This window comes from Acartia tonsa, chromosome 1 (assembly GCF_053477335.1).
Source record: "Acartia tonsa isolate MP-2025a chromosome 1, ASM5347733v1, whole genome shotgun sequence".
NCBI classification, from domain to species: Eukaryota; Metazoa; Arthropoda; class Copepoda; order Calanoida; family Acartiidae; genus Acartia; species Acartia tonsa.
In genome coordinates, this window is record NC_137260.1 from 20,158,767 (window position 1) to 20,170,990 (window position 12,224).

At 30.5% G+C, this 12,224-nt stretch overlaps 1 protein-coding gene across 2 annotated transcripts in view; it reads right to left on the minus strand.

Annotated features, from left to right (window-relative positions):
• Positions 1-1,138: 1,138 nt before the first annotated feature.
• The window catches only part of Arf6 (ADP-ribosylation factor 6), a 42,559-nt gene continuing 31,473 nt past the window's right edge, over positions 1,139-12,224 (minus strand). Inside the window, exons 4-9 of one of the 2 annotated variants that reach the window (XR_013877817.1) lie at positions 9,059-9,150; positions 6,194-6,300; positions 5,585-5,645; positions 4,143-4,232; positions 2,781-3,395; positions 1,139-2,543 (exon numbers count right to left, since the gene is read on the minus strand). Coding sequence is in view for 1 of the 2 variants with exons in the window: in XM_080154597.1 (XP_080010723.1) it covers positions 4,151-4,232; positions 5,585-5,645; positions 6,194-6,300; positions 9,059-9,150 (342 nt within the window). In the remaining variant the exon portion in view is untranslated. Of the gene's footprint in view, positions 3,396-4,142; positions 4,233-5,584; positions 5,646-6,193; positions 6,301-9,058; positions 9,151-12,224 lie in introns of both variants that reach the window. The other variant, XM_080154597.1, reaches the window with a different exon arrangement.

Here is a 12,224-nt window from a genome sequence, read left to right on the forward strand (position 1 = left end):
GTTTATTCCCTTGCAAATCTTATAGCATTGATAAACCAGGGGTGTATGTATATTCTGCAAATATGACCCTGCTAAAGGGGGGGGGGGGGGGAATAAAAAATATGTGGTTCGGGGAAAAAATGTAAAAATTAAAAGAACAATTAACTTTTTTTTCCCTTTTACTCCCCTCCTTGGTGAAAAAAAACTAAAAGAATATGTGGGAGGGGTGATAATATATGAATACAATAAAGAGTCCTGAATGTTTTTCCATTTTTTCCCCTTCATTGCTGAAAAAAAACTAGGAGGGGAAAAGAAAAAAAATTTCGCAGCAGGGGAAAAATTAAATCTTGTGCCAAACAAGGATGACCCTTTTCAAGGAATAACTAAGCAGTAGATGACAATGAAATTTAGGGAAACTCAGAGCAAAAATGATAACAAAAATTATTTCCATTGAGAAGGAGCTAAGAGATTTTTTTCATCGAAGATTACGATTAATCATTGTAAAACCAGCATGGCTCCAAAAACGATTAAAATCCAGTGGATTAGAACTGGTTCTTAGTCATATTGAAAAATGATATATAGCATCAATTTACAGACAAAAGGGGGGAGGCGGATGTGCCACTTTTTGAAACCAAAACTAAAAGTCAACAAAGGAACTCAACTAAAAAAAAAGAGTTACAGGTCAGAGATTTTGCATGGCAGTTGCTTTATAGGGGTACAATATGGAACTGTGAAGAAACGGCGGCGCAACCGCCGAAAACCGCCGTTTCCCGCCGAATTTTTTTTGCAATTTCTCGGTAGTTTTCGGCGGTTACGCCGCCGTTTCTTCACTGTTCCATATTGTAACCCTAAAAAGCAACTGCCATGCAAAATCTCAGACCTGTAACTCTTTTTTTAGTTGAGTTCCTTTGACTTTTAGTTTTGGTTGCAAAAAGTGGCACATCCGCCTCCCCCCTTTAAAAAGAATAATAGACAAGGGGCTAACAAAACTTGTTTTTATCTTATATTTTTTCATTCTAATATTCACGGAAAGCTATCTATAATACAATGCGATAAATAACTAAGTATTAATTTTCTTGAAAATTAAATAAAACCATATACATCTCTGAAACTAAAAAATAATACAACTATAATTTTCAACTACAGATTTACAAAATACTTTTTTCATTCATAGGAATTTATTCAATAATTTCACTACGAACACAATATTAATAAATTACCAAAATTTCATTACAATTTTTTAGACTAATTCAATTAAGAGTTTGAATCTATATATAATTATTTTATTACTGTTTGTCAATATATTTATGATATATAGAAATTTTAAGTTGGCTGAGTAATAGTAACGAGTGATGTCCCTACAGTTTATTTTCATTTTCAATCAGTTTTATCGGAACAAAATCTATTTGCCTGTAACTTGAAAATACTGTTATTTTTTCTGTTGATAGTGTAAAAAAAACTGCAACTTAAACTTGCAGAAGAGTTGTAGGCAAAATAGTTTTTCTTCCAATGTCAAATCCCGACCTATTAAAAAAATATAAACTAAACAATTAAAACTTCTGTAGAAGATCTTTAAGCTTTTTAAATATAATAAGTAGATTTTATAAATAACTCATTTGAATAACTTAAGTACATACAATAAATAAATAGAGGAATGCTTTAACTATTATGCTAACAATATCTTACTCTAACTATTATAAACAAATAATCTTTATAAATAAAAGCCTATTAAAAAAGATAACTTAAGCTCAATTAAAATATTGAAATAAATAAAATACATTTAGGTATTATTTTTTCCCTAGATATTACTTATCTAAATGCAATTGAACTTGGATATTTGTTGCATATTGATTGAAAAATGTATTATTATCCATGAAAAAAAAACATAGCCTTACATAATTTCATACCATACCTAATCTTTTTTGTTATCAAGTAATGTACAACATTCCAAGACATTTTTTTTAATAATTTCTTGTCCTTTTTCGATTCTTACGTAAACAATTGTGAAAAATTCATTATTGAATTTTTAAGTTAAATGTGCTTAATCAGTTATCAAATGTGAAAAATATTCTTAAGTTAAAATATCAAATGTGAAAAATATATTCTTAAGTTAAAATACTAATTGTGAAAAAAATCAATTAAGTGTGAAGTTTTGTTGAGATTGGTGTCTGGAAGACTTTTTTCCTTACAGGGATGTATAATGTATTTTCATAGATACCTAATTGATTTTACTTTGAGAAAAAATGAGTGGTGTTAATACATCCAATACTTGCATGTTTTTAAAGCTTTACACTGGTTTAAATAGCGAGTTAACTGCCCTAACTAATAATCATTTTGATAATCGATTATTTGAAATGTAACCTTGTCAAAAAGGACGGAAAAGGCTCTAATGACAACCCTTTAATACTCATCCAAAATAACCTAGGAATGAACACAAAATATAATATGAAATATAACCTATGATGAACGATTAGCAATCAACTGTGTTTTATTTGTATCTAGTATATTATAATGAAATTTATTTTGTCTTGTTACAAGAAGGAAATAGGAAAGTTATATGAATACTTATTACAATATAAAATGTATTTTTTTTCTTGTAATACAAACATCTAGCCAAATTACAAAATTATGGAATTTCTTAGTTTGGTCTTGTTTCAACAAGTTAATATTACATTAAATAGAGAAAGCATTTTTTAACTAATAACAATAAATTAACAGCTCATTTATGCTTTAAAATCATACTATTTTAAACAATAAACTATGGTTTAATTTGACAATAAAACTTTTTGAAAAATAAATACATTTAAATTGTAGTTTAAACAATTGATAATAAAAAATCAACAAATAAAACTGTAGAAAAATCAGCTGATTTAATTTAGAAGCTATTGACAAGCTTGAAATAAAAACTATTGTAAATAAATCACTGTTTCAATATTGAATAAATTACTGAAGAGTAAGATCACAAAATCACAAGAAGCACCGCAGCTCTATAATTAACTGCTTGTATGTGTGTCTATTCTTATTTATATTTTCTCATTGCACATGTTGTTGTTGTTGTGTTGTATTTGTATCACATGCACAATATTGGAACACATGTGTGCTTGAATTAGCTCACACATGCATGATTTCATTTGTAAACACATGTTTGATTGTATGTGCATATCATGTGCACATACATATTTGTGGTAACATGTGTCATGTGCTTGCACATGGTGTATTTTATGGCTGGTGGTATTCTCTCCTCTAATAAATCTCACTTGTTATTGTTCTGACACTTTCTAAAAGTGTAGACAACTCTAAGTGAGCTATTGTAATGAAAATTATTGCTATAACGGATAATATGAATAAAAAGTTTGAAGATTATTGTATAATTGAGGGTAACAGGAACTGGTTTCTTCCTAATAGCTGTTATACTTCTGAAAATAAAATAAAAATATAGCTTTCCACATAATTAAATATCATGTACCAAAACTTATTATTACCTAATAATTTTTGAACAAGTTACAAATGAAATTAACTTATTTCTAAATTTATTTCAATATTTTCTTTAGCTTACAAAAAAAATATTATACAAAGAAAAATGATTAGCTAAATATATTTTCCTTAGACATAATGACAAGAATATTGGGATCAACTGCAGTTCACGGTAAAATATTCCTGGTAACGAATATTTCCAAAAATCTATGAATTTTAAAGGCTGCTAGCTGCCAAACGGCTGAACGTACAGATCATACCCGCACACCGTTTTAAGCAACATAAGAAGGCCTACAAATAATCTGGAATAGCTATAAATCAATAATGCACAATTATCACGCAGAGCAAAGAAATGCGCGAAAAAGGCATATTTTACGCGTTTTTTCTTCAGTGAAGCTTTCCCTGTGCATCATTGGATCTTGGCTATTTCAGATTATTTGTAGGGCTTCTTGTGTCGCTTAAAACGGTGTGCGGGCATGATCTGTACGCTCAGCCGTTTTGCAGCTAGCAGCCTTTAAAGTAGATTTTTGGATATATTCGTTACCAGGAATATTTTACCGTCAACTGCAGTTGATCCGAATATTGATTATTTTGATTAAAATCTATCAAACAGCCTTCTTATTTTTCAAACAGACTAAGTTAAAAGAATGTAAACCAAAGAATAACTACTCTAAAGACTGAATACCAACCTATTGGATCATGATTTATGATTGCTTGTTAGCCATGTTAAACCTTCGTAGAGACCATCTCCCGTCGTAGCACAGGCTGGTTGCACGTACCTGTACAAAAAAAAACAAGTTATTGCAAGAACAGATAGAAATAAAACCAGTGGCGTGCGACAGGGTGGTGTCAACAACCTTATTAAAGGGGGGGGGGGGGCGAAAGTGACACTTTTTGAAACCAAAACTAAAAGTCAAAGGAACTCAACTAAAAAAAGTGTTACAGGTCTGACATTTTGCATGGCAGTTGCTTTATAGGGGTACAATATGGAACTGTGAAAAAACGGCGGCGCAACCGCCGAAAACCGCCGAGAAAAGGCAACAAAAATTACGGCGGGAAACGGCGGTTTTCGGCGGTTGCGCCGCCGTTTCTTCACAGTTCCATATTGTACCCCTATAAAGCAACTGCCATGCAAAATCTCAGACCTGTAACCCTTTTTTTAGTTCAGATCCTTTGTTGACTCTTAGTTTTGGTTTCAAAAAGTGTCACTTTCGCCCTCCCCCCCCTTTGTAAGGCCTTTTTTTCACCCCTAAAGGTTTCCTCAACCCTAGTGTATATCTGTGCACTAGGGCGGGTTCATATCGGAATTAGACAAAGAGGGGATATGCAACAGATAAAATTAACCTTCAAAACATTTCTGACCGAAAAAGAATTTTTAAAAATTTAGTTTTAGAACGCGACCACTAAAAAATATATTTCATTACTTATTAATATGCAAAGACGACATTCAAAATTTTTTTTTAATCAGAACTATGGCTTCATGGTGCTCCCTGGAAAGGCCTTGAGGAGCTGAATCAGGAACTTTTGTCCGTTTCAAAATATCTCGTTCCTAGCCTTAGAAATCACTAAAAAACCACATTTTTTAAAGGTTTATTGAGAATTGTCCAATTTGTAGAGGTTTTTTAGATTTTCTCAGGCTAGTAATGAGATATTTTGAAACGGGCAAAAGTTCCTGATTCTACTCCTCAATGCCTTTCCTGGGAGCACCATTAAGCCATAGTTCTGATTCAATAAATTTTTGACTCCCATTTACAAATAGCTATACAATTGAATGTCTGGTCGTCAGCGGTTTTAAGACTTAGGATAAATTTTAAATCATCCAGAGGTGTATTTTACTCATACAAATCATTTGCAGATCCCCGCTTTGGCCTCAGAAAAAAAATGTCCAAAATCGACCCACCCTACTGTGCACGCCACTGATTAAGAACATTATATCAGCTTTAAAATGAGAATTTGCTATAATTCAAAAGTGTTTAAATAAAAAAATTAAATAGTTACAAACGTAGGTTGAATTAACTTATCGACCAGACATGGAGTATTTTTTTATTTAAATCAGAATTCACCCTCCCCCACAACCATCCATAACAATCCTAATTTTTTCATAATAAAAGATTTGTAGAATGAGACTTACCAATTTCTATCTCTTAACCGTGTTAAGCCAAGCTTTTCTTTGATTTCATCTGGTCGCATAGCTGAAAAAATAGTAAAGGTTTAAAGTAGGGAAATACAGCAAAATCATCACTTAAAATATAGGAAATATTTCCAAATTGACAAAAATATCTACACATATATTAAGATAAATATGAAAATCGACGTTGTAACTACCTTTAGGCCATGAGTTCAAAACTGATAATATGGAGTTTTAACTCAAACTTTTTTTTGAACACCAAAAGCTTTTTTCCTTAATTTTCAATTTTTAAACCTTATGAAAGGTTTTTAATTATCAAAGCCATTGTGTTCCATTAAAAACCTTTTCTTTAATATAGAACAGTCAAAACTAAAATTAATAGATGAAAAGATTAAAGAACCACGATAATCCCCAATGACGATAAACATGAATACCCCTTCTGTAGATTACAATTAGTGGATAAAACGCGCCGAGACTCGTCTTAATGAAGCAACCATTCAAATTTTAATAGTCTCCAAAATTGTACGAAAATGAAAACGTTATTAAAAAATTTGGGGACTACTGTACTAAACAGGCCATTGTTCGTTTCCTTCCTTCCTAAAAAAGTTTTACCTCCTGGCAGGTCTTGTTTGTTGGCAAATACAAGGATTATGGCTTCTCTCATCTCTCTATCATTTATTATTCTATATAACTCTTGTCTAGCTTCTTCTATCCTATCCCTGAAAAAAATAATATTTTTACAATACCATCCCTTTTACCCTGATTAAGTCATTTGTAAACACAGCCCATGACGACTGTAGAGTACAACATAGCGTATCCGCCCGTCGTCGAGGAGGTGATGGGTTGGAATATCGTGTCATAACTAAAAACGCTTAAAATTGTACCTCATGTTTCAATGTCAGCTGCTAAACATAGAATGCATGTAGGGGGGGGGGGGGGGGGATCCTGGACTAAAAAAAAGGCGTAACTCATTACCATAAACAGTTAGTGAGAATCTTATTTAAATAGATTATACTACCGTTAAATAAATACTACCACATAAATATCATATAATACAAGTAGAGAATTCTATTTCACGTTATCCCTGCATTCAAAGCTAAAAGTTCTAAGAAAAGAAATGCAAAGTTTAAAGCTAAACATTTTCTTATGTCTGGCACTATTTTATTTTTATACAGAGAGGAATAAAGATTATGTAAAATCCAAAGAATGTATCGTTTGATTTTATTTGTTCTTGTAAAATGCGAAATTTTACAAGAACTAATTCTTTAAATTACAAGACTTTTTACTAAAGATGATACTTTTATTGCAAATTGTTGTGCCTTTATCTACCTATCCAAAGTAAAATCCTCTTAATGAGAAGCGTCAAAATAAGATTTAGTAAATGTTAATATCTTAAAGACACTCCATATCTTTATTTAGGTTGAATGTTTAATTAATAACTATAAATGTAACACAATCCAGCAGAAAGTTAAAAGATTTCGGAGCTTTAATGGAAAACTACTATACTTTAGGTACACAACAAATAATTTTTTATTATGAATTTGAATCCATATCCTCGAGTATTTCTTCAATAGAAAAACACTGGAAATAATTTTTTATTTATTTCATTGAACTAACTTTTTATTATAAATTGTTGCAAAATTTATTAAGTGATAAAACGATAGATAATGCTAAAAAAACGTCTAAAGATGATGGCAATTAGATGAAGTAAATATCTTTGAGTTTGATTGTACAATTTTTGTATGTTACAGTACAAGCTGCGCCTATTTAAGGGTTCATTACCTTAACCGTACCTTTCATATACACATGCATGACTAAACAGCCATGCCTTTGGGTATAAAATTCGTACTCAACAGAAACTAGCGTTCTACTTTGATCCAAAGCCGAAAGGTTAAAAAGCATTACCAATTAGCAGAACGTGTTAATCTTAAGTGGTAAAGAAACTTTTCTTGAAAATTGCATCGTTTAGTAAGTTGCACTTAACTTGTTTGAACCAATGCAGACATGTTCAATTCAGAGCAGATTGAAACAAATATGTTGAAAAATAATTGTGAAACTTGAAAAAAAATTCTGCTGCTGCTGAATAGTAGGAAATTAATACTTATTGTAAAAGAAATGCCTTAGACCATAATCAGGCGCAACAAAGTGACTAGCAAACTTACTTTACCGTTCTGTTTTCATGAGCATATGAACATAACAAAAATTAATATTTGAATATCTTATTTATATTGATATCCCTAATATTATAAACCTTTTTTTCCCTTCAATTAAAATCATGAATATATACTATCATATAAAGTAATAGGTTTTTTTCACTTGTTTGAAGCTTAAGATATAATTAACTTAAAAACTTAATAGGTTCTCCTGTTCAGGGAAGCTTCATATAGGTCCCGGGATTTTTCTTATTTTGAGAATTAAGCCTTGAGATATGTTTTTTCTTTCTTTCTGTTTCTAACTCTACTTCCTTTGATAAGTTTTACACGAGGTATGTGTAGACTATACTTTACTTTACTTTACTTACTATACTATACTTTACTTTACTTTACTTTACTTTACTATACTTTACTCTAATCTTTGTCTCTGTCCCTTACTTGAATGCATTTTCATGCTTTTAAGAATAAATGTGTTGTGCTTATATATATTGGTATTTTCAAAAGAATGTTGCTAACAAATCATAACTTAGAAGGTTGTTGAACTGTTAATGTTAATATATACTATGTAACACATTACCAAGGCCTTTAAGGCCTCCGCTGATGTACAAATAAGCGCAAAACTAGAAAAGCAACACAGAACCCCTCCCACGACCTTTATTCGTCAACTTCAAAAAAAAATTCACAAGCCCCTCTGCAAGTCCCTTAACCTGGAAATCAAAATGAGAAATTGCTGTAAAAACAGGTTCACTTTAAACCATTATATACTAATATTTGGCCATAAAAAGTCATTTCTGTAGGCCATCAAAAAAATAAACATTGAAACGAGAAATTAATTTAGCTTATTCTGTAAACATTGTGTTTTTTATTTAGTATTGCATATATTCTTAACTGTATCTTATTTAAATTTGTCAACGTTTGACACAATTTTTCCATTGGCAAGCAATAAACTACTGTTTATTAGCCTACAATCATAGGTATTATTAAATCAAAAATACTTCAGTTTATTTTATTTAGACTAACATCTAACTACACACGTCTAATTAAGAACATAATGTTTATATTTAGTTTTATCTTACCATCTAACTATAAAAAATTTCCTAGGTACCTAAACATGAAACTTAACACATTTTAGCATGTTCTATCACAAATACTATTGCAAGCCCTTATTTCTTTTGATAATTCTTACTTACAAACAAATGTAACTAGAAAAATTCTTGTACCACAATTAAATGCTAGATTGTACAATTACCTAAATAACTAGGTAACTATTTTTTACTGACATAACATTGACTAGGTACCTAACAAATTATGTAAAACTATTTACCTATCCGCACAATCTACAACATATATCAAGCCCTGAGTTCCTGTGTAGTAATGTCGCCATAGCGGCCGAATTTTGTCTTGCCCACCGACATCCTGAAAAAAAAATAATATGTTAAATATTAAGATTTTCATTGTCGACTTTTAAATTCCTAGTATTTTAAAAACCTTCAACCCACTAAATTAAATTTTAGTGACTAAAAAAGTAAAAGGGAAAGTAAAATTTATTTTCTATAAGGGAATAGAAAATATTAAACTATTACCTAATCGACAAACTTTTCTCTTAGGACATATAAATACAAAAATGTTCAATTATTTAACTCAGTTTAATAAAGAACCGTAACAAAGCTAATATCTTAATATGTTCAATCATATATCCACCTATTTTAAGTAAGCTTAGGTGTTTCCATTTCACTTAAGAATTTCAATCTTTACTACTTTAGGTAAATTGTAATGAAGCTACGCTATAAAAATAAGATTAATAATAACCATACACTAGTAGCACAACTGAAAAAAACAGCTGAATTTTTATCCTGTCATTTGTTCCTATTTAATTATCCCTTATCGTTCAAAAGTAGCGCAAAAACTTTTTGCAACAATTTACTTTTATAATTTTAGCAAGCTCAAGTTTTTACACAATGCAATGGATTAAAATAAAAATTATTTGTTCAAAATCTATGTATACTATATGATTTATATACATTACCCATCAAATCATAAATTGTGAATTGTAAATTAGTTTACAGTGTAAAACATCAGCATTTAAAATCAAAATCAAAGAAAAAATTTTGTAAAAAATAAGTTATTTAGTAGCTGAATAAACTCAAAAGCATTTGTGGCCAATTTTAGCTCAAAGTGTGCTGTCAAAACAATGATGAAGAAAAGTTTGTGAAAAATAATCTACTTGCTGTAAAAGTGTCAACGTGCCAGAAATATTATTTTAAATCCAGGGGGTTAGGTAAATGTTTTTTTTAAAAACAAAAAAAATCTACATGAAAATTTTTAATGACGTTTGCTAAACATGTGATAAAATGTATTACAAATATAAAAGTTTCCTATCTTGTTTGCTTTTAAAATAAATATTAGTTAATAACCTCTTTTTTAGTACGTCCAAAAAAATGTAATGCATTTCTTTATTGTTTTTGTTCCATTAAAGGAGTATAATAAAGACAATTTGATCATTAGGCCTAAAATAAAAGAATACTTAGCAAGCACAGCTACTCTATAAATATGATTAACCAACTACAAACGTCAGTGTTTTATCTTTAATTAGTTTGCTTTCTATCAAAGTTAACTTTTACAAAGACCCATGTCCTCATTCAAATCAAATTCTTTATGCTCTTGCATAGTTTTAAGCCAGCAGTACATTCATAACAGATTTTTAGCGCATTTTTATAGTCCTAATTTAAGAGTGCACATATTATTGGTTTTCTTTCCATTAGAGGAAACGATAATAAAGACAGTGTGTGCAGAATAGGCCAAAAAGATATTTAGAGAGTGTCGCTTTTCTATGATGATAATTTGTCTGTCAGTATGTCTATTCATGTAAGTACAATCTAAAAATAAAACTTCTAATACTATTCCTTACATTGAAGGAAGTGGTAGGGTAAGGCGGGGGAAGTTTCGGTAAGGGGCTATTTTCGGTAATTTCGACCTACCTTCATTAAATGACCTTTTTGTGAGATGAATATTAAGGGTACTTATTGGGTCTCAAAGTCGGACGAAAATTTTTTTTTTCCCAAAAATTTTTTAGTAGGTGTGTAAAGATCGACGTACACAAAAATTGGTAAGACCTAGAGCTGATCCGTAAAAACCTTTTGAACTAAGAATTGCCCGCTCTTTCCAAATCTGTTGAGAGCTTTAAAATCGGGGTAATATTTTTTTCAAAAATGACCAAAGTTGGCGCCGGGGGAAATTTCGGTAATTTCAAAAGAAATTAAAATTCAACTTTTAAGGTCATGTTTTCATGTTTTCTTTTGTCAAATCTATTATTCCATATGGACTTTTTAAGAATATGGCCTAAAAATGAATAGAACAGATAAAAAACAAACAAAAAATTAATTTTATTTTTTGAAGCAAATTTTTGCGAGGAAAAAATCAAAATTTCTGGTCCTTTGAAAAAAAATATTTTTGACATAGGAGGAATAGTCCGATCTTTAGGATCAGGCCTAAAAAGTAATAAAATACGTTTTTTTTCTTATATTAATTTTAAGTTTTAAAAAAAAAAATTTTCGAAAAAAAAATCGAAAATTCGCGTCTTTCAAAAAAATTCATTTTTAACATAGAAGGAATAGTTCGATCATTATGAAATTTTTTGTGGATAATCCCTATAACCTATAGGGTAAGGGGGGAGAAGTTTCGGTAAGGGGCTATTTTCGGTAATTTCGACCTACCTTCATTAAATGACCTTTTTCTCCATGTTCCTTTCAAATGACAGAAAAAAAACATAAAAGCAAATTTGTTCCTTATTAAATTGCCTACAAAAAAGTATAAAATGAATTTTTTGTGAGATGAATATTAAGGGTACTTATTGGGTCTCAAAGTCGGACGAAAAAAATTTTTTTTTCAAAAATTTTTTAGTAGGTGTGTAAAGATCGACGTACACAAAAATTGGTAAGACCTAGAGCTGATCCGAAAAACTTTTTGAACTAAGAATTGCCCGCTTTTTCCAAATCCGTTGAGAGCTTTAAAATCGGGTTAATATTTTTTTCAAAAATGACCAAAGTTGGCGCCGGGGGAAAAATCGGTATTTTCCAAAAATAATTTACTATATGAATTTCACTAACCTAACCTTAATTTTATCAGGAACCATTTGACCAATAGAGATGATTTCTTAAACATAAGCTTTTATGCTTATAAACTACCTTCTAGTTTAGAAGTCACCCCCTTGCCACCAACCCCTAGCCCTCTTGGGCTCAAAAAAACCTAAAAATTAACCTAACCTTAATTTTCTCAGGAACCATTTGACCAATAGAGAAAATTTCTTAAACTTAAGCTTTTATGCTTATATACTACTTTCTAGTTTAGAAATCACCCCCCTGCCACCAACCCCTAGCCCTCTGGGGCTCAAAAAAAACCTAAAAATGAACCTAGCCTTAATTTTCTCAGGAACCATTTGACCAATTGAGATGATTTCTTAAACTTAAGCTTTTATACTTACAAACTAAGTT